At 44.9% G+C, this 22,899-nt stretch overlaps 1 protein-coding gene across 2 annotated transcripts in view; it reads right to left on the reverse strand.

Moving 5' to 3' along the window:
- LOC137353459 (SH3 domain-binding protein 1-like) overlaps positions 1-19,606 on the reverse strand; it is a 104,584-nt gene extending 84,978 nt beyond the window's left edge. The window contains exons 1-3 of one of the 2 annotated variants that reach the window (XM_068019767.1): positions 19,167-19,606; positions 3,339-3,378; positions 2,144-2,248 (exon numbers count right to left, since the gene is read on the reverse strand). In XM_068019767.1, the coding sequence (XP_067875868.1) occupies positions 2,144-2,248; positions 3,339-3,378; positions 19,167-19,222 (201 nt within the window). In that variant the 5' untranslated portion in view covers positions 19,223-19,606. The remainder of the gene's footprint in view (positions 1-2,143; positions 2,249-3,338; positions 3,379-19,166) is intronic. The other variant, XM_068019766.1, reaches the window with a different exon arrangement.
- Between the last annotated feature and the right edge of the window lie 3,293 nt (positions 19,607-22,899).

Here is a 22,899-nt window from a genome sequence, read left to right on the forward strand (position 1 = left end):
AGTCATCAAGCCGTTCTTCTTTATCCTAGAGAATAGTAGACCTATGGAACATTAGAGACAAAAATTAGAGCCCTCCAAATTGAAGAACAGGGCGTGACTAAAGCCTCACTTAGCTTCTTATGTTATGGTATAGCTTGTGCCGATTCATTATGTACCTTTACAAGAAAGCAGGACTGTTCCTGGATGTGATGGGGAGGGCTGTTGTGGGGGTGGTGGGGTGGTGGTTGTTAGGAGTATCTCACATAATACAATAGGTAGGTACCAAATACCAAATAATATAACAACATAAGAATGAGGAGCAGAAGTTGCCATTGACCAGAAACTTACCTGAACCAGCCATAGTATATAAATATATAAATACAGAGGTTGGAAATTCTGCAGTGAGTAACTCACTTTTTGACTCCACAAAGCCTGTCCACCATCCACAAGGCACAAATCAGGAATGTGATGGAATACTCTCCACTTGCCCAGACGAGTGCAGCTCCAACAACACTCGAGAAGCTCGATACCATCCAGGATAAAACCACTCTGCTTGATTAACACCTCATCCACCACCTTCAACATTCACTCCCTCCACCACCGATGCACAGTGGCAGCAGTGTGTAACACCTACAAGATGCACTGCAGCAACGCACCAAGGCTCCTTCGACAGCACCTTCCAAACCCGCGACTTCTACTACCCAGCAGAACAAGGGCTGTAGATGCATGGAAACACCACCACCTGCAAGTTCCCCTCCAGGCCACACACCATCCTAATTTGGAACTATATCGCCGTTCCTTCACTGTCACCGGGTCAAAATCCTGAAACTCCCTTCCGAACAGCACCTACAACACATGGACTGCAGCGGTTCAAGAAGCAACTCACCACCACCTTCTCAAGGGACAACTAGGGATAGGCAATAAATGCTGGCCTAGCCAGCGATGCTCACATCCCATAAATGAATTTTTAAAAATTAATACGTAGGCCATACGGCCCCCTCAAGCCTGCTGTGCCATTCAATAGGATCATGGCTGATCCTTAATCTCAACTCCTTGATTCCCTGTGAGTCCAAAAATCTATTGATCTCAGTCTTGAATATGCTCAACAACAGAGCATCCACAACCTCCTGGGGTAGAGAATTCCAAAGATTCACAACCATCTGGGTGAAAGAATTCCCCTCATCTTAATCTTAAATGGCTGGCCCCTTATTCAGAGACTGGGGATAATTTTATGCTCCTCCACACAGCAGATTTGGAGACGGGGAGAGCAAATAATCAGATGGGATGGTGGCGGGGGACCCCGATACCTTCCCATCTTTGCTGAAATTAGTCCAGGGCGGGAAGGCCTGTGAATGGCCTTCCTGCTCCGCCGCCAACTGAGGCCCTTGACTGGGCAATTAATGCCCAATTAAGCCCACTGCCGCTGCAATTAGCCGAGTGACCAGCGTCCCAGGGCCTCATGGGAAGCACGGCAGGAGAACCCGTGTGGGCTGCTTCCCAGTTCCAGGGCGGGGGTTGGGGGAATGTCACTTGTTAAAAGGCACTTGGTGCCTAAAAAGGGACCTGGCATCGGGGAGGAGGGGTCCGCTGAGAGCCACCTCACTGCCCTTGCTGCTGACACCCCTCCCAGGACCCCCACCCCGCGAGACCCCTCCTGCTCTGACCTATCTATGGCCTGGGTCTAGCACCCATCCTGGGCCTCAGGTAGGTGCTTCACCGGCAGCAGCCACTGCCTCCGCAGTGATGCTGCTGGCCTCTGATTTGCCGGCAGCTCTCAGAGGGCAGGACTTTTGTCACCGGGGTCCTTGTTCCTCTGGAAGGTCCACTGCTGTTCAGTTAAGAGCCTAATTGGGACTGGATTCAATGGGCCTTCCATAGAAGAGGCGATGCGGGGTTCTCGGTGTCGCTTTTGACGGACGTCGACCCCCCCTGTCGCCCTGATAAAATCCTGACCCATGACTCCACGTTCTAGACTCTCCAACCAGTGGAAACATCCTCTCAGCATCTACCCTCTAAGAGTCTAAGACATGGTCAGTCTGATCTCCTGGATTAGTTTTGCTTGCAGTCGACAATCACTTGCACAAGCACACACTCACAAGGGGAGTGCTTCGCACCAGCCGTGACTTCTTGACTTCAGTGAGACAGATGGAATTTCTTTACTCACCAGACGTTTCTCAAAATCTGACCCCTGTTGACTCTGAAGACAGGCCAATAGCCTTTTGTGTGTGTTGAAGGTCGCCCGCCTGGTAGGTTCAATCCTGTTTTCAAACTGAGCAAAGTTGAAGAGAAAAGAGGTGAGAGGTCAACTCACTTAATTAATGGGAAAGCATTGTTGCCATAGAAACGGGTCAAGGTCAAAGTTCGAATGGGAAAAGGCATTTGGTCCATTGGATCTAATACTCCTGGAAAACTAAGCCTACTGCCTGCCTGATGTAACTTTAAGACATATGGTACCTTCAGCTTAAGGACTAGTGCGAAGGCTGGCATTTCATGCAATGCAGGACTCCCTCAATGCTACACTGGAATGTCAGTACTCCATCACAGCGCCAGTATTCCCGAAACTTGCTGGTCTTCCAGCGCAAAGAGTTGTCCATGACCGAATGTTGCAGACTGGCACATTCCAAGGTCCAGGACTACATGCTGAGGGACGCACTAAAGCTTGGGGCAGCCGCAGCAAAGGCTCAATAGGGAAAGACCACAGTGTAAGGTCCCCCCCACCAAACTGAACTGAGGGGCTGGATCCATGGGAAACCCCTCGAACTGTATCGGGAAAATTTTCATTTGCTGTAAAATATAAAAATGTAATTGGCATGACAAATGTGAAATGGAAGGGTTGTGAGGCAACCCATGATTGTAATGAAGGAAACTGATCACCTTTGCACTGTTAGTATTTTTTGACTTGGTGCTGTTTGAAACTGGTAATGTAATTTTTACAGATTTTTATGAATAAAGTATATTTTGGAAATTAAAAAAAAGTATTCCATCAGTATTACACTGGAGTGTTAGCACCTCTCAGTACTGTATCAGAGTGTCAGTACTCCCTCAGTATGGGATGCATGAGAGTGATTCCTTGTTTGCAGCAAATTTGAACCATTGAGGATGTTCAGTAAACTCGCAGTAGACTGTCAAGATGGGGTTGGGGAAGTGGGGAATTCAAAATCACAAAATTATAACCCTGTGCTTTTTTTTGTGGATTGGTGAAAGGGAAGGGCGGAGAAACAAATTCTCAATTGGTTGAGCTGCCTCTGTGCCTCACTGATTTCTTCATAAGTCTACTTGTTGCCAGAAGGTCCCGTTAACATTACATTATTAAGCCGCTATATTGGGGTCTTCCCACTTTGTAGCACAGTTGGCTGTACCTGGATGAGATCTTCACTGAGAAGTTCCGAATTCTCACTTCTGGAAAGAAAGCAGGGAGAAAAAAAACAAGATCAGCACTGGGATTAACTCAAAAATTATTTCTGACAGCCGTGACGTTGCAAGGAATCTGGTACATTGCATTTTCATCAAATGTTTACAAAATATTGCACAGCCTTTCCAATTGGGAATTTGCATATTGCCAATTTTGGGTGCAGCTAGTATGATTTTCCATTGTGGGAAGCATCCGCCCAAAATTACAGTAGCTGCTCCCATTGGGCGAGAGTCTGCACCAGGAGCCAGAATCACATGCCCAGTAAATCTAATCTCCATTTCCTTCTGTTGGGACCTAGAAACAATCCTGTTTGAACATGGAAATGAATGGAAACAGAATTGAAGGATGGACCCTAATATCAGAAATGAAGACAGGATCAGGACTTGATACTTGGGCATCCTTTATCCAGATCCAGTGAAGAACATTGGGATAATTGTCTCCAGACATTGGAAGGATGTCCAAGTACATTCACTTGTACCATGCCCATTCCATCTATTGCCATCTACACTGCATCCCAGCAAAGTCTCTCTGCACTAGTCATCCTATAGCCCCATGGTAACTCAGGTCTTTGGGACACTCCAGCTTCATTTTATGCAGCACCCGAACACCCAGTAGACTGAGAATACTATAATCTGGACTGGATTCGGACCAGAATTCCAGAAATGAACAACACCAAGGTCTAAAATCACTGATAGGAATTTTGGAAGGGTAGGTTAGATACAACAATAGTTATCCCCTGCCCAGAACATTAACACGTTATTATATGTGTCAATCTTGGCTCGTTAATAGCATTCTTGCTTCTGACCATTGGGTTCAATTCCCAATCCAGAGTCTTGAACATAGAATCGAGATTGTCATTTCCAGTGCAGTATTGAGGGAGTGCTACAATGTCAGAGGTGCCATCTTTCGGATGAGATGTTAAACCAAGGCCCCATGTGACCTAAATGTAAAAGATCCTATGACATTATTGTGAAGAGCAGGGGACATCTCCCTGGTGTCCTGGCCAACATGAACCAATATCACTAAAACAGATTATCTGGTCTTTTGTCACATTGCTGTTTGTGGGAGCTTGCTGTGTGCAAATTGGTTGCTGCGTTTCCTACATTACAACAGTGGCTACACTTCATAAGCACTTTTCATTGGCTGTGAAGTATTTTGGGACATTCTGTGAAAGGTGCTACAGCCATGCAAGTTCCTTCTTGTAAAATCCACTGTATTGTGCAAGACCTCTTACCATGCATCCATTCTCAATATTGAGTTCTACAGGTTTGATTCCATCTCCTTCCCCCTCTATAGCCACACACTCTGTGGCTAGAGTGTGAGATCATCCACAGCATTAATGTCTTGAGAGGCAGTAACTAAGGTTTAACGATGGCAACCTCTACTTCATGTTTCAATTCTAATTCCCTCGAGTATAGAAGATTAAGGGGTGAGCTAATTTGGGTATTTAAGATGATTAAAGGATTTGATAAACTAGATAGAAAGAAACTGTTTCCTCTGGCGGGGGGTGGGGGGGGGGGGGGGGGGTGGGGGTGGGAATCCAGAACAAGGGGACATAACCTGAAAATTAGATCCAGGCCATTCAGGAGTGATGTCAGGAAGCACTTCTTCACACAAAGGGGAGTGGAAATCTGGAACTCTCTCCCCCCAGAATCTATTGAGGTTGAGGGTCAATTGGAAATTGCAAAATTGAGGATAGATTTTTGATGGGTAAGGGGATTAAGGGTATAGAACCAAGGAGAATAGGTGGAGTTAAAATATGCATCAGCCATGACCTAATTGAATGGCAGAACAGGATAGAAGGGCTGATTGGCCTCCTTCTGTTCCTATGTTCTCCTTGGAGTCAATAAAATGCAACCACTAGCTGCTATGACATGTTCATTGGAATGGTTTCCATTCTAGATGTGGCAGTTCCCACACATCCATGAAGATCCCTTTTTTTTTTGTTAGGTTTCTAGAAGAACTGAGAGGCTCTGCCTGTAGATGATCTTGAGGGCTGTACAATCAGTGAACACTACAAGCATAATGGAGAGGAGGAAATAGCCAGTGTTCACAACATTTGTTCACTCGCACCAAGGACAGCAACAATAACGACAACAACTTGCACTTATATAGCACCTTAAATGTAGTAAAACATCCTAATGTGCTTCAGAGGAGCAATATCTGTCGTATAAGGATGTAAAGGGTTAATACCAAAGACAGTAAGAGAGACCCCACCCACTGTATGAGTGATGATGTAACAGTCACATGAGATAGGCTTGAGTAGAAGAAGGTATAGCAGCACGAAGGATGCTAGCCTAGGTGGCTTGTGGAGAGTGTATATAGTAACTGTAAATAATAGAGTTGCTGTTAACCTTTACTGGAGCGTAAGATTTTCTCTCTAGAATGTCCTACAATGCGACTAATACAAATTCAATAACGCAACATGGCGGCAATGGGTGAAAGCAAACAGGAGAATTTGCAGATCTCCTTACCTTTGGAAGAAACACCAGGGGAACAACAGAGAAATTTAAAGATAACTACTGGCCCAGTACAGTATGAAAACTACTTACCAGCAGAAGAGGCTGTGAAGAGTTCTGCAGCCTCTCAGACCACACCACAGCAGATGGGGATCTGCATCGGTACTTCCAGCACATCCAGCGGTCGGGTCCGACCCCTCATGCCGAGCAACAATCCAGGAACGGTGAGGCAATGAAACCGGCCATTTATTTAAATGGCACACTGGTAAGAAAAATTCAGGCGCAGAATGCAATCTCAGTTGAATCAGCGACTGGGGAGGAGAATACAGTCGGTAGCCATTGCTCAGCCTCGCCGAGGAGAAAAAGCACGGTAATCGTCGGAAAGTGTGGGATAGGTCAGGCAGCGCGGGTAAGCTCCGAACACATTGTGAACACCTCAAGCCAAGCCTGAAAAATTGAAAATTAAAGGGGAACACCCTAGCAAAGACAAGCAAACAAAAGGGAGCAATATGGATCCAAAATTGGGGATGCCTGAGAGTTTCCAGAATCAAGAAGGTCCCAATAAGGTCCAAAATTGGCTAATAGGGAGAACAAAGTTCTTAAGATTCATAATTGCTTCTCAATTCCAGACCAGATCTGAAGTCAACACCTTCCTGTATTCAGTAGTAGTGATAGCGGACGATGTAATTGTCCGACAAAGGATTAACGAGGCTACCGATAAATTCGAAGAGGTTCTCCAAGCCTTTGATCATTTTAGCCTCCGTGCCAATAAAATCTTGGAAAGAGCCAAATTTAATAAGCGGGCGCAGATGATTGGCAAATCCGTAGACTCCTATATTAAAGACCGGTATAGATTGGCAGAAGGTTGCGAATACTGTGAAGTAAAGGCAGAACAAATCAGAGACTGGATAGTCATCGGCATAACAGATGAATCCTTGTCAGACCTGTTACAATTCAAGGAAGACCTTACACTGGAAAAGGCCACTTTTAGACAGGCAGAAGTTCTCAAACAGAATAGGGACATCCTCCGAGCTGAAGACAGCTGTGGATGAGAAGGAGTCCAATGCCTGTCCAACTAGTTAAGCCAAAGTCAGGGAAACACTTTGAGGAACATAAAAAACATACAGGTGAGAAGGGGCATGAAATAGGAAAAATTTGCCAACACTGTGGAGCCAAGAAGACCCACAGACGACAACAGTGCCCAGCAAGTAAAACTGAGTGTTTTAAGTGTGGGAAACTTGGACACTATGGGAAGATGCGCCATAGCAAAATTTCTGTGCTTAAAAGGTACAAAGCAGAAGACCATCACACAAAGAGCAGTGAATCAAGCACAGCAATACCCACAAGAGAATGAACCAGGAGAGTTCTTGGGAGAAATCAGTAATCCAGACCAAGATTTCTGGACAACAGTCATCTATGTGAATGGTCACCTCACGAATTTTAAGCTTGGCACAGGGGCTAGCATCATGGTACTGTCTGACCAACTTGGGTGAAGAGACATTACCTGCAACCGACAGATATACATTTGAATGGTCCAGGCGGGACACAACTGCGAGTAAAAGGCAAACTCCAAGCAACTCTTCAGCATAGAAGCAGACAACCGGTAGAGACATTATATGTCTTAAACAATCAAGAGTTTTACCGAGCAGGAATGCATGATTGGAACTGCAGTTGATTAAAAAGATAGCCAAAGTCAAGCAAACAGAGGTAAACAATTCCTTATTATCACCAGCAGAATTACTAATGGGAAGAAAGTTAAGAACACATCAATTAATTCCTGGATTGAAAACTCAAGACTGCGAGAAAGTTTGAGAAAGAGAAAACTCCTACAGAAGGAAACAGGAGATTTACAAAGGGGATTTTGAGCAAGAAGCTTACCCAAATTAAACAATAGTTAAAAAGTTTGGCTATGTGACCTGGAATGAGAAGGCACTGTAATCCATAAACATGAGGACTAACAGCGATCAGATGTTATACGAACAAATGAAGGGAAGATATGAAGGAATCGGAGGAATATCGTTCCTATTCTGCAAAAGCAACAGCCAATAATTCATCTGCAAGATCCGGATGAAGACGAACAAACCCAAACCGAATGGAATACTACAACCCGTAGAAACGAAAAACCAAGTCAGCAACCCAGACGTCCTACGAAGACTACTGATCATCCCAGACAGATTACAACCAGATCAGGGACAGTTGTCAAACCTCTCTGATGAGACTGAATCTGTAAAGACAGAGACTTGGGGGGAGAGAGAGTAGTAGAGAAGTCATAAATGTATATATGTTTGAAAAAATGTTGGATAAAGACTTAGGGGGAGATGTAATATAAGGATATAAAGGGTTAATAGCAAAGACAGTGAGAGAGACTCCTCCCACTGTACGAGTGATGATGTAACAGTCACATGAGATAGGCTTGAGAAGAAGAAGGTATAGCAGCACGAAGGATGCAAGCTTAGATGGCTTGTGGAGAGTGTATATAGTAACTGTAAATAATAGAGTTGTTAATTAACCTTTTCTGGAATCTAAGACTTTCTCTAGAATGCCTTACGATGCTACTAATACAAACCTGACAACGATACAATATCAAACAAAATTTAACACTGAGCTACGTAAGAAGATATTAGGACAGGTGACCTAAAGCTTGATTAAATAGGTAGGTTTTAAGGAGCATCTTAAAGAAGTAGAGAGGTGGAGAGGTTTAGAGAGGGAATTCCAGAGCTTAGGGCCTAGTAGCTGAAGGCACAGCTGTCAATGGTAGTGATTAAAATCAGGGATGCACAAGAGGCCAGAACTGGAGGGACGCTGAGATCTCAGAGGGTAGCAGGGCTGAATGAAGTTACAGAGATAGGGAGGGGAGAGGCCATGGAGGGATTTGAACACAAGGTTGAGATTTTTTAATTTGTAATGTTGGTGGACCGGGAGTTAATGTAAGTCAGTGGGCACAGGTGTCGATTGGTGAACGGGACATGGTGTGATTTATAATACAGCCAACAGAGTCTTGAATGAGCTGAAGTTTACAGAGGGTGGGAGATGGGAGGTTGGCCAGGAGAGTGTTGGAATTGTCGAGTCTGGAGGTCACAAAAGCATGGATAAATGTTTCAGCAGCTGTTATGCACAAATAATTGTGATTAATGGTGTATCTCACCACAATGACCAGTCTGACACCTCTTCCTGCTTGGCTGAAATTCCACTAGTCCTGTCTCAGAGAGACACCCGGATCCAGCTTGACCAGCTCTGTCTCAGAGAGACACCCGGATCCATCTTGACCAGTCCCGTCTCAGAGAGACACCTGGATCCATCTTGACCAGTCCCGTCTCAGAGAGACACCCGGATCCATCTTGACCAGTCCCGTCTCAGAGAGACACCTGGATCCATCTTGACCAGTCCCGTCTCAGAGAGACACCTGGATCCATCTTGACCAGTCCTGTCTCAGAGAGACACCCGGATCCATCTTGACCAGTCCTGTCTGAGAGAGACACCTGGATCCAGCTTGACCAGTGTTGTCTCAGAGAGACACCCGGATCCATCTTGACCACTCCTGTCTGAGAGACACCTGGATCCAGCTTGACCAGTCCTGTCTCAGAGAGACACCTGGATCCAGCGTGACCAGTCCTGTCTCAGAGAGACACCTGGATCCAGCGTGACCAGTCCTGTCTCAGAGAGACACCCGGATCCATCTTGACCACTCCTGTCTCAGAGAGACACCTGGATCCAGCGTGACCACTCCTGTCTCAGAGAGACACCCGGATCCATCTTGACCAGTCCTGTCTCAGAGAGACACCCGGATCCATCTTGACCACTCCTATCTCAGAGAGACACCTGGATCCAGCGTGACCAGTCCTGTCTCAGAGAGACACCTGGATCCGGCGTAACCAGTCCTGTCTCAGAGAGACACCTGGATCGGGGGTGACCAGTCCTCTCTCAGAGAGACACCTGGATCCAGCGTGACCAGTCCTGTCTCAGAGAGACACCTGGATCCAGCGTGACCAGTCCTGTCTCAGAGAGACACCTGGATCCGGCGTGACCAGTCCTCTCTCAGAGAGACACCTGGATCCAGCGTGACCAGTCCTGTCTCAGAGAGGCACCCGGATCCAGCTTGACCAGTCCTGTCTCAGAGAGACACCTGGATCCAGCGTGACCAGTCCTGTCTCAGAGAGACACCTGGATCCAGCGTGACCAGTCCTGTCTCAGAGAGACACCTGGATCCATCTTGGGGAGACCCATTCCCAAACAGTAAGCCAACGGGGAAAGGAAAATCTCTACTCTCCAATTATTTAAATTCAGCTCAGGCAGGGAAAGTGTTAAACTTTGCGAACCACATTTGCAGATGATACAAAACTTGGAAATGTAGTAAACAATGAGGAGGATAGTAACAGATGTCAGGAAGACAGAGACAAACTGGCGAAATGAGTAGATGTACCAGATGAAATTTAATGCAGAGAAGTGTGAAATAATAGATTTTAGTAGGAAGAATGAGGAGAAGAAATGTAAAGCAAGTGGCACAGCTTTAAAGGGGGTGCGGAGAAACCCGAGGGCTTAGGTACACAAATCTTTGAAGATGGCAGGACATGTTGAGAAGGCTGTTTAAAAAGCATATGGGATTGTTGTCTGTATTATTAGAGGAATAGAGTACAAAAACAAGGAAGTTTTGTCAAACCTTTATAAAATTCTGGTTCGGCCTCAGCTGGAATATTGTGTTCACAGTGGCGCAGTGGTTAGCACCGCAGCCTCACAGCTCCAGCGACCCGGGTTCAATTCTGGGTATTGCCCGTGTGGAATTTGCAAGTTCTCCCTGTGTCTGCGTGGGTTTCCTCCGGGTGCTCCGGTTTCCTCCCACATGCCAAAGACTTGCAGGTTGATAGGTAAATTGGCCATTAGCAATTGCCCCTAGTATAGGTAGGTGGTAGGGAAATATAGGGACAGGTGGGGATGTGGTAGGAATATGGAATTAGTGTAGGATTAGTATAAATGGGTGGTTGATGGTCGGCACAGACTCGGTGGGCCGAAGGGCCTGTTTCAGTGCTGTATCTCTAAAACTAAAAACTAAAACACTTTAGGATTTACTAGAATGGCACCAGGGACTTTAGTTATGTGTCGAGACTGGAGAAGCTAGTGTTGTTTTTAGAGCAAAGGAGGTGGTGGGGAGATTTGATAGAGGTGTGCAAAATCATGATGTATTAAATAAGGAGAAACTGTTCCCAGTGTGAGAAGGGTCAGTAACTAAGCAATGAAGGGATAAGCTGCTGGGTTAAAGAAGTGGAGTGAGATAGAAGATCAGCCAGAAATGTATTGAATGGCGGACAGGCTCAAATGGCTGTATGACCTAGTCCTGCTCCTATTTCGTATGTTTTTATAACCAGAAGACACAGATTTAAGGCGACTGGTAAAAGAAGCAGGGAGACTTGAGGCATGAAGATTTTTTTTCTCACAGTGAGTTGTGATCTGGAATGCACTTCCTGAAAACGTGGTAGAAGCAGATTCAATAGTAACTTTCAAAAGGGAATTGGATAAATACTTGAAGTGAGAACATTTTCAAGGTGCTGGGGACAGAGCTGGGGAGTGGGAGTAGTTAGATAATGTTTTTAAAGAGCTGGAAATCTGGAATAAAAAAGGAAATGCTGGAAATACTCAGCAGGTCTGGCAGCATCTGTGGAGAGAGAAACAGAGTTAACGTTTCAGGTCAGTGACCTTTCATCAGAACTGGAAAAAGTTAGAAATCTAATAGGTTTTAAGAAGGTCAAATAGGAGAGGGTGGAAAAAGAACAAACGGGAAGGTCTGTGATAGCGTGGAAGACAGGAGGCATTACATTTTTAAAATTTTATTTAGAGATACAGCACTGAAACAGGCTCTTCGGCCCACCAAGTCTGTGCCGACCAACAACCACCCATTTATACTAACCCTACATTAATCCCATATTCTCTACCACATCCCCACCATTCTCCTACCACCTACCTACACTAGGGGCAATTTACAATGGCCAATTTACCAACCAACCTGCAAGTCTTTGCCGCCCATGACAAAAGAGTTGGTGGGGCAGAGTCAAAGGGAGTAATAATGGGACAAGTAAAGAGACAAAAGATGTGTCCAGAGGAGGTGTGAATGGCAGAATAATGAACAGCTGACACCCGAAAGCAAAAACAAGAGAAAAACAAGGTTAAGACCAAAACCTGCAAAGAAAAGGAAACAAAATGGGGGCAGAGATTACAGTCTGAAATTGTTGAACTTAATGTTGAGTCCAGAAGGCTGTAAAGCGCCTAATTGAAAGATGAGGCGCTGTTCCTTAAGCTTGCGTTGAATCTTCATTGGAACACTGCAGGAGGCTGAGGACAGAGGTTAGCATGAGAGCAAGGTGGAGAAATAAAATGACAGGCCACCAGAAGCTTAGGGTCATGCTTGCGAACTGAATGAAGGTGTTCCGCAAAGTAGTCACCCATTCTGAGTTTGGTCTCCCCAGTGTAGAGCAGACTGCATTGTGAGCAGCGAATACAGTATACCAAATTGAAAGAAGTACGTGTAAATCCCTGTTTCACCGCCAGGAAATCCCACCTTGCTTTACTCGAGACTCCAGATTAGGGTCAATCAGGGCACTTCAGAGGGCAGATTAAGGCCACCCATATTGGTGGGGGACTGCTGTCAAATGTAGGCCCAGGTCACTGGGTGGGCAGCAAGATCGGCTGGTTCAGATACTGGCCAAGGACCTCAACAGAGTCCGTATGAGAGGTGAGGCAATCAGGATGGTGGGGTTTGGGGGTATTGGCTGGCAATGGCAGTGGTTTTAATGTGAAGCAATCCCAGCTTCAAATTTGGTCAGTACAAAACTTTAAAACTTGCTTTTTGTGAGGCAACATCCCGTGGTCCCTGAAAGAATGCTTGCTTTGGTCACTGCACACCTGAGGATGCACGGCACGAGCTGTGGTCATTCCCAGTCCAATTTTGTTTTATTCATTCGTGGGATGTGGGCGTCGCTGGTTAGGCCAGCATTTATTGCCCATCCCTAATTGCCCTTGAGAAGGTAGTGGTGAGCTCCCTTCTTGAACCACTGCAGTCCATGTGGGGTAGGTACACCCACAGTGCTGTTAAGAAGGGAGTTCCAGTATTTTGACCCAGCGACAGTGAAGGAACAGCGATATAGTTCCAAGTCAGGATGGTGTGTAGCTTGGAGGGGAACTTGCAGGTAGTGGTGTTCCCATGCATCTGCTGCCCTTGTCCTTCTAGGTGGCAGAGGTCACTGGTTTGGAAAGTGCTGTCGAAAGAACCTTGCTGAGTTGCGTGAAGGGCCCCAATTTGCATCTACAGAGGAGCCCAACCAATATGGCAGGCAGTGCACTTCTGCCACAGAATAACCACGTGCATGCCACCTTCCATATTGGTCACTAAGGCACCCATTGTACGCCTGTCAAACAGGCACAGCACGATCCAATTTCTGGGCCTCAATCTTAGGGATTGATACTGAATTTGTTAAAGACATTGGTTAGACCAATGTGGTGTACTGGATACTAGTTCTGGGCACCTCTCTGTAAGAAGGATAATGGAGTCAAGAAAAGGGGAGGGTGAAGGTTCAGTAAAATGAGACCAGGAATGAAGATTATCGTTATCAAGAAAAGCTTGAGAAAAGTTGAAACTTTTTGCTGTGGTACTGAGCTGCTTAAGAGGGGAATCGAGGTTTTCAAAATTAGGACGGTCTTTGAGAGTGTAAAGAGTAAGAGATTTATTCCACTGGTTGATGATTTGTGAACTAGAGGAACTGTTCGAGATTTAACACTTAGAGGACAAAGGGGGACGTTTAAAGGAATTCTTTTCATAGTCTTATTAGAATAGAATGCTTTGCCACAAGCATTTTGACTGTAACATCATTTGAAAGGATCGAGTCATTTACAGCACAAAAGGAGGCCATTCGGCCCAACAAGTTCATGTCGGCTCTCCCCAGCTCGATCCCCGTAGGCCTGCAAGTCTATTTCCCTCAGGTGGCCATCCAACTTCCTCTTGAACTCATTGATTGTATCCACTTCCACCACCCTCGTGGGCAACAAGTTCCAGGTCATTACCACCCGTAGCATAAATAAAGTTCTTCCTCATATTTCTCCTGCATCTCTTGCTCAAAACTTTCAATCAGTATCCCCTAGTCCTTGTACCATTTGCTAAGGGAAAAAAGTTTTTACTTGTCTAACTTATCTAAGCCTGTCATAACCTTGTTCACTTCCATTAAATGTCCCCTCAATCTCCTTTGAACTGTGGAGAACAAAACCCAGCTTTTCCAACCTAACTTGTAACTAAAAGCCTCCATCCCTGGAACTATTCTGGTAAATCTCCTCTGCACCCTCTTGAGGACCCTCACATCCTTCCTGAAGTGTGGTGACCAAAACTGGATGCAATACTCTAGTTGGGGCCTAACTAGAGATTTATAAAGGTTCAGCATAACTTCCCAGCTGTTGCACTCAATGTCTCTATTTATGAAGTCCAACAGGCCAAAGGGCCTGTTTCAGTGCTGTATCCCTAAATATAAAAATATGAATATAAATCCCATTTGATTTACTAACCGCGCTCTCAGTATGTCCTGCCACCTTCAAAGATCGATGTGCATGCACTCTCAGACCCCTCCATTCTTTCAAACTCTTTGGAACTGTGCCATTAAGTATATATTGCATTTCCCTGTTGCTTTTGCCAAAATGCATCACCTCACACTTGTCAGTATTAAATTAAATCTGCCACCTCTCTGCCCATTCTTCTGCTAGCCTAGGTCCTGTTGCAGGTGGTTGATATCCTCACTGTTCACTACACCTCCAAGTTTGGTGTCGTCAGCAAATTTTGAGATACTGCTCTGTATTCCAAGATCCAACTCATTTATATATAGCAAAGAAAAAACAGTGGTCCCAGCACCTTTTCTTCTTTTGGGCCTCCTTATCTCGAGAGACAATGGATACGCGCCTGGAGGTGGTCAGTGGTTTGTGAAGCAGTGCCTGGAGTGGCTATAAAGGCCAATTCTGGAGTGACAGGCTCTTCCACAGGTGCTGCAGAGAAATTTGTTTGTTGGGGCTGTTGCACAGTTGGCTCTCCCCTTGCGCCTCTGTCTTTTTTCCTGCCAACTACTAAGTCTCTTCGACTCGCCACAATTTAGCCCTGTCTTTATGGCTGCCCGCCAGCTCTGGCGAATGCTGGCAACTGACTCCCACGACTTGTGATCAATGTCACACGATTGCATGTCGCGTTTGCAGACGTCTTTATAACGGAGACATGGACGGCCGGTGGGTCTGATACCAGTGGTCCCAGCACCGACCCTTAGGAAACACCACTGTCTACCATCCTCCAGTCTGAAAAACAACTATTGACTACGACTCACTGTTTTCTGTCTAAAGCAATTTTTTTATCCAATTGTACACTGACCCTCCTATTCCATGAGCCTCAATTTTGTTAATCAGCCTTTTATGTGGTACTTTTTCAAATGCTTTCTTAAAATCCATATAAACAACATCCACCGCAGTTCCTTCATCAACCTTTCTCTGTTACCTCATCAAAAAATTCAATTAGATCTGCCTTTTACAAATCCATACTGGCTATCCTTAATTAACTCGAACCTCTCTAAGTGTTATTGATATTTTCCTGATTATTGTTTCTAAAACCTTACTCACCACTGATGTTAAACTAACTGGCCTGTAGTTGCTAGGACTGTCCTTGCACTCTTTTTTGAGTCACATTTGCCATTCTTCTAGTTGGGCTGAGAATATACTGATCAAGTAAGTTCTCTTGAGCACATTTTAGAAATTCCTCTCCTTCCTTACCCTTTACTCTAAAGTTATCCCAAATCGATACATGGGTAATAAAGTCCCCCAATATCACCATTCTATAGTTCTTGCACATCTCTGTGATTTCCCTGCAGATTTCCTCCTCTATCTCTATCTCACTATTTGGAGGCCTATAGAATATCCCCGTAGTGCGATCATACCCTTTTTGGTCCTCAACTCTAACCAGATGAATTCTGTCCTTCCCCCTTCAAGGGCATCCTTCCTTTTCAGCACTGCAATGTCTCCCTAATCAGCACCGCACCCCACCTCCCATTTTTTCTTCTCTATATTTTCTGAACACATATCCTTAAGCACCTAGTCCTCACCATTTCTAAGCCATGTTTCCATTATTGCCACTACATCATATTCCCATACTGCTATTTGTGCTTGTAGCTCACCAAATTTATTCACCACACTTTGCACATTTACACACATGCATTGTAACCCTGTCCATACATTCCTCGTAGGCCTTATCAGTCCACTCCCAACTAATATGGAACTACTCCCTTCTCCCTTCTCTAGTATTAACACTCTCACTCTGACCCCACCTTATACTTTGCTATTTCCTACTATAGTTTTATCTTTCTCTTCTAATTCTCTATGCCCCTTGGTGTTCCTCTCTTGTATTATCTCCTGGTTCCCACACTCCTGCCAAGTTAATTTAAATCCTCCCCAATATCACTAGCAAATCACCCGCAAGGAAATTTGTTCCAGCTCTGTTCAGGTGCAACCCGTCTGGTCTGTACAGGTCCCACCTTCTCCAGAACTGGTCCCAGTGCCCCAGGAGTCTAAAGCCCTCCCTCCCGCACCAACTTTCCAGTCATGCACTATCCTCCTATTTCTATACTTACTCTTGGATCTTGGGTCTTGGATAAGTGTTTGTCGAGGCAGAACATGAAAGATGCAGGAAAAGGGGCAGGGAAATAGGGATAGAATAGAGCTCCAGCACAGGCACGAAGGACTGAATGACCTCCTTTTGTGCTGCAATTACTGCAATTGAATTAGGGGAGTAAAGGAGAATATTCAACAGGAAATATGTCAAAATTGATGTTAACAATTTACTAATTTTACATCATAATTATGCAGGATTTGCCAAGTGGGAATGAATAGAATTTTTCTCTCTCTCTCGGCAAATCACATGTGCTAAAATTGTAATGAGAGGTCAATAAATTGTGATTGAAATTGAGAGTGTTGTTCTCACTGTGCAATCCCCAATGAAATGGAGCTAGGTGAGTGAAGCTGAGAGAGATTCGATGGGGGCGGAGATGGGGGGCGGATCCCAGTAGCAGGTCCTGATGCTAAAGCTGGCCTGTGGGTGTACAGAGTTCCGACAACTGAAAGCTACAGTCTGGTATTTGTGGTTTCGACTTTATTTTGGCAGCTCAATGGAGCTGCAAGAGAAAATGCCACTGAAAGCAAAGGCAGGTATGCTAATGGGAGATTTTTGCTGCGGGAATTTCTAAAGATGGGGAATTTAAGACCTTGGAAACACTGGACTCTCTGTCACTGGATGGCGGGATTGCAGAAAAGGTTACCTGTGCCACGCACTGCTCTGGCAAGGCCAGCATTTGTTGCCCTTGACAACTGAGTGGCTTGCTAGGCCATTTTGGAGGGCAGTTAAGAGTCAACCACATTGCTGTGGGTCTGGAGTTACATGTAGGCCCAAATTAGGTAAGGGCAGCAGATTTCCTTCCCTAAAAGACATTAGTGAGCCAGATGGGTTTTTACAACAACGAGTGATAGCTTCATGGCACCATTACTAAGATTAGCTTTCAATTCCAGACTTTATTTATTAATTGAATGCAAATTCCACCAGCTGCCACGGTGGGATTTGAACCCGTGTCCCTAGGGCATGAGCATGGGCTTCTGAATTACTAGTTCATTGACATTACCACTATGCCACCATCTCCCCCTATACACCTAGTCCAGTACAGGGGAGCCCTAAGCAATATGGCGGGTGGCGCACCTCTGGTCCAGAATGACCATACACAAGTCGCCCGCTTTTCAGACCAAGTGCAATGGAGTGATTCCGTGATCTCTTGCCCCCAGCAGGAAGCGATGCTCACAAAGCAGAGCACAATGGAAAATCGTTCCTGTTCAGCCTCCCCGACATCAGTAGAAAACACCCCTACAGCACCAATGCAGCATTTGTCTATTTCCCCACACAGCAGACATCCTGTGGCCTCATCGATGCTGAAAGGAGCAGAAAGAAAGACCTTGAAAAGAAGAACTTGCATTTCTATAGCATGCTCTACAACCACAGGAGGTCTCAAAGCGTTTCACATCTAATGAAGTGTGTGTATATATATATATTTTTTATTTGAAGTGTAATCACTGTTGTAATGTAGGAAACACAGCTGCCAATTTGTGCACTGCAAGCTCCCACAAACAGTAATATGATAAATGACGATGATCAGTTTTAGTGATGTTGGTTGAGGGGCAAATGTTGGCCCCAGGGCCCTGGGGAGAACTCCCCTGCTCTTCTTCGAAATAGTAGCTATTGGACTTTTTACGTCCACTTAAACAGGGCAGACGGGGCCTCAATTTAAGGTCGCATTTTACACCCTGATATTTTTCCTTGAAACTGGATTGAGACTTACCCAATCTCATCTCACAGAGGACACCTGCAGCCCACAGAGATAAACGATGCTCCACTAAATATTAAAAATTCACATAACTGTACTATTCCCTGCAGCTGCATCCCAAAAGGATTAAAATCACATTATCTGGAACAAATGCACCAACACATTCCAGTGTAGTTCCTTAGTTTTTTTAAAAAACAAAAGTGCTAAAATCCCAAATGGTTAATAACCGTTATTCAAACAGCAGGTAGAAGAGTGGGGAGGGCTGGACTGGACTGGACTGGGGTGGAGGGGATCACAACACCAGCAATACCACACGCCTTGAACGCTGTGAAGGTCACGTAGAAACATGGAAAGATTTACAGCAGACAAGGTGACCATTCAGCCCATCATGTCTGTGCCGGCAAACATGCCCCGGTACGCAAAACCTTCCTTGGCAGAATCAGGTGTGCAGATTGGTATTCCCGATCCAGCCAGGCATTTTAATTATTAATCATTGGAACACTGGGGGCACTGACCCGACAGCCAGTTCTGCAATGGGTACATGGCTGACCTGCCTCCACTTAACGGAACCCACATCGCTATTTCAACCCCCGGGACATCTGTTTATCAAAGATGTTACATGGCAGGGGGTGGGTGAGGAGGACGGAGGTTAGGCATATTCATACCGAAATCGTGAACCCATTCCTACAGTTCCAACACTGTGACAAGACATAAAAACAGCAAGAGGAATCAATCTCCAGTTCACTGCACCTTCCAAGTTGCACATAGTCAGCCGAATTACTATTGCAGTTATTATCAGACAGCAGTAAATGCCTTTATTTTAATATAACAAAAGAACTCCACTAGTGACAAATATATCAGTGAGCCAGTTACTTCCTAATTTGAGTATTGCAAAACCAACAGGCAAACGCATTTGAAAAATCTTACACCGATCTCTTGCTCGATTCTTACCTGCCAGTAGTGTGACTTGCCAGCTGCAACATCCGATTAAACTGTTTCTTCATCATTTTTAAACTGCTTTTTCTTTATGTGTATATATATATATATATATGTACTTTAGTTCACTTGGAGTTGTAGTCTCTGCTGTTACTGCACGGTCCAGTTAGTGGGCAGGAGCTCAGCGTATTTCTGCTCCCTCCCACAAAAGACGAAAATGAAACTTGCCTTTAAAGCCACAGGGATGCTTATAAATCACTTTGTTTGTAAGAAAACAGTGAAATTTGATGTGAAACCTTTTCCCATTGTTTCTGTGGTGATCGTCCCTCCAAATTGGATGCGTTATCTGAGGTATTCGTTCTTTTTTTTAAATAAAGAGACATCTTCCACTCATGCCACAACTTGCCATTCCACAGCCAGTCAGTTGCTTTGAAAGTATTCTTGTTTTATATATAGGGAAGGTGGGGGAACACGAGGCAGTCGATTTCGACACAGCAAAGTCCCCTAAAACAGCAATGACTGTGCAACTAATAGATTTTGTTGCACAAAGAACTTGTTACAAGGAACATAGCGACAGGAGAAGGCCATTCACCCCTCTCTCGAACCTATTCTGCCATTCAGTTCCATCGTGGCTGATGTCTCTTAGTTCCATCTACTCGCCTTGGTTTCAGAACCTTTAATACTCTTGCCTCACAAAAATCTACCAATCTCAGTTTTGAAATTTCCAATTGTCCCCCCACTCTGCTGCCTCAACAGCTTTTTTGGAGGAGAGAGTTCCAGATTTCCACTCCCCTTTGTGTGAAGAAGTGCTTCCCGACATCACCACTTGAACCCCCTTGTTCTGGACTTCCCCCAATCAGCTGAAAAGGTTTCTCTCTGTCGCGACCCCATCAACTCCTTTAATCATTCTAAAACATCGCCATTTGATCACCTCTTAATCTTGTATATTTAAGGGGATACAAGCCGAGTCTATGCAGCCTGTTTTATAATTTGACCCTCTCAGTCCCCTAATGGAATTGGATGTCCTTTTTTTGTGTCTGTTCAGCTTGAATAGGGAGGAGAGTGATAAAGGACCGAGGAACTGATGGTTCAAACAGAGCCCACTGGAGAATGTACAAGAGAGGTAAATAAATACTGTGCGAGGCACGGGAAGTGACTGAGAAGGAGAGAAAGGCAGTGATATTTAGAAGTGTCAGGACAGTAATCAGGGTGTGTGTTCAAATAGTTTAGTTATCATAGGGCAGATGCAGAGTAGAGCTCCTTCCATCTTTCCTCGGCTATGATTCTCAATCCTCCGACAACCCTCTGAGATCTCTGCACTCCTCCAATTCTGGCCTCTTGTGCATCCCCGACTTTAATTACTCCACCATTGGCGCTTTGTCTTCAGCTGCCTGGGCCCTAATTTCTGGAATTCCCTCACTAAACCTCTCTGCCCCTGAAAACTTTCTTCTTTAACCAAGCTTTTGGTCACCTGTCTTAATATCTCCTGATGTGGCCCTGTTTCAAACTTTGTCTGATAAACACTCCTGTGAAGCCCCTTGGGACATGTTTACGATGCTAAAAGCGCTATATAAAAGCAAGTTGTCGATGTTTTTGTTAACTGGTTTTAGGGAATTCAAGGGGGCCAATCTCGTGGGCCAAGTACCAAGCTGCGAGTTGCTCAGCCTAATGCAAGCAGTGTGCACTATGTAAGCTTTGCTGATTTGCTCTGGTTATGTTGCATTGTAATGTTGCAGACAGGTGTTGCACATTGTGCCCCAGACAAATGTAGAGCGCGATTCATTTCCTGAAGCCTTTTGTTGTGCTGAATTATTGCAGTGAAAGCCTCATTTTCGAGTCAGCTGTGGCTCAGTGGATATCTCTTCCACCTCTGAGTCAGATGGTTTGTGGGTTCAAGTGCAACTCCAGGGACTTGAGCATAAAATCTTGGCTGACACTCCCACTGCAATACAGAAGGAGTGCTGCAAGTCTGAAGCACTGTCTTTCAGATGAGACATTAAACCATCTGCTCTCTCGTGTAGACGATCCTGTGGTATTATATTGAAGAAGAGCAGGGGCCTTTCCCCCAGTTTCCTGGCGGATATTCATTGCTTAACCAACATCACTAATACTAGAATATCATATTGCTGTTTGTGGGAGCTTGCTGTGTGCAGATGGGTTGCCACATTTCCTACATTACAACAGTAACTCCATTGCGAATTACTTCATTGGCTGTCAAGGGCTTTGGAGTGTCTGGAGGATGTGAAAGGGGTTATAGAAATCAGGTCCTCCTTTCCTTTTAGCTGCTCATGCACCACATACAAAACAAATACTCAAACTGCAAAATACATCAGCAATAACTTGCATTTATATAGGGCCTTTAACACAGTGATGTGTCCCAAGGCACTTCACAGAGGCGACATCAGCCAAATCTGACATCAAAAATTTGGCACTGAACCACATAAGGAGATATTAGAACACGCGACCAAAGGTTTGGTCCAAGAGGTAGTTTTTAAAGGGTGTCTTAAAGGAGGAGACAGAGATAGAGAGGTGGAGAGGTTTCAGGGAATTCAAGACTTAGGCAGCTACTGGGAGAAACAGTTATTGATCTGAGATACAGATTAACCCAGATTTAACTGAATGGGGGAAGAGGCTTGAGGGGCTGAATGGCCTCCTCCTGTCCCTATCCTATTCAATCTGTGTTCCTTCATTATAATAATATTCCCTCCAATTTCCTTCTCTTTTCTTGGAGACAGTGCTGCCCACTTGGATACAATTCCCTAGTGTGTCAACCATCTCCACTTCTGAACATTGGCAGGCTATTCAACTGTGAGGGCAGCACCTCAGCCAAGCCCAATGAAATCTGTACCCGACGTGCACTTCAGTCAGTCGTTAGAAATCAATCAGGTGAGGTAAGTCTGACTAATGTTCCTTCGCTCCAGTCCAAGGAAATGGAAATGTTCCCTGAAAGTTTAATTATCTAGCTATCTTCCGTGCATCAGGACAGTATGTTTGGTAATATAATTGTGCTGAAGAGGAAGTCTAATCATGTGAACTGCCACATAGTTCCATGGACTGTGAAAGGGGAAACTCCGATAGTTTTATTGGTGATTGTCAATCCTGCATGGTTCCTGTTTCATGTAGGGGGTGAGATAGCTTGGGAGCAGTGATTTTGAGTTGAAGTCTCTCTCAATAGCATTACACTCAATGATACTATGAATTGTGTTTTTACTCAAGGCCAGCATTTATTGCCCACTCTAAATTGCCCTTGAGAAGGTGGCGGTGAGCCATCTTCTTGAATATAAATGTATGGCTTGCTAGATCATTTAAGATGTGTATGTGATGTCTCATATAGAGGCCAGACCAGTTAAGCATGGCAGATTTCCTTCTCTAAAGGACATTAGTGAAACAGATGGGGTTTTACAGCAATCCAATAGTTTCTTGACTACCGTTATTGATACAAGCTTTTTTATTCCAGATTTATTTAACTAACTGACAGGAGGAGGTGGCTCCACAAACATACCCATCCTCAATGATGGGGGAGCTCAGCACATTAGTGCAAAAGATAAGGCTGAAGCATTTGCAACAATCTTCAGTCAGAAGGGCCGAGTGGGTGATCTGTTTCGACCTCCTCCTGAAGTCCCCAGCATCACAGATGCCAGTCTTCAGCCAATTCGATTCACTCCGTGTGATTTCAAGAAATGACTGACGACACTGGATACTGCAAAGGCTATGGTCCTTGACAACATTCCGGCAATAGTACTGAAGA

The sequence above is a fragment of the Heterodontus francisci genome, chromosome 41 (genome assembly GCF_036365525.1).
Source record: "Heterodontus francisci isolate sHetFra1 chromosome 41, sHetFra1.hap1, whole genome shotgun sequence".
NCBI classification, from domain to species: Eukaryota; Metazoa; Chordata; class Chondrichthyes; order Heterodontiformes; family Heterodontidae; genus Heterodontus; species Heterodontus francisci.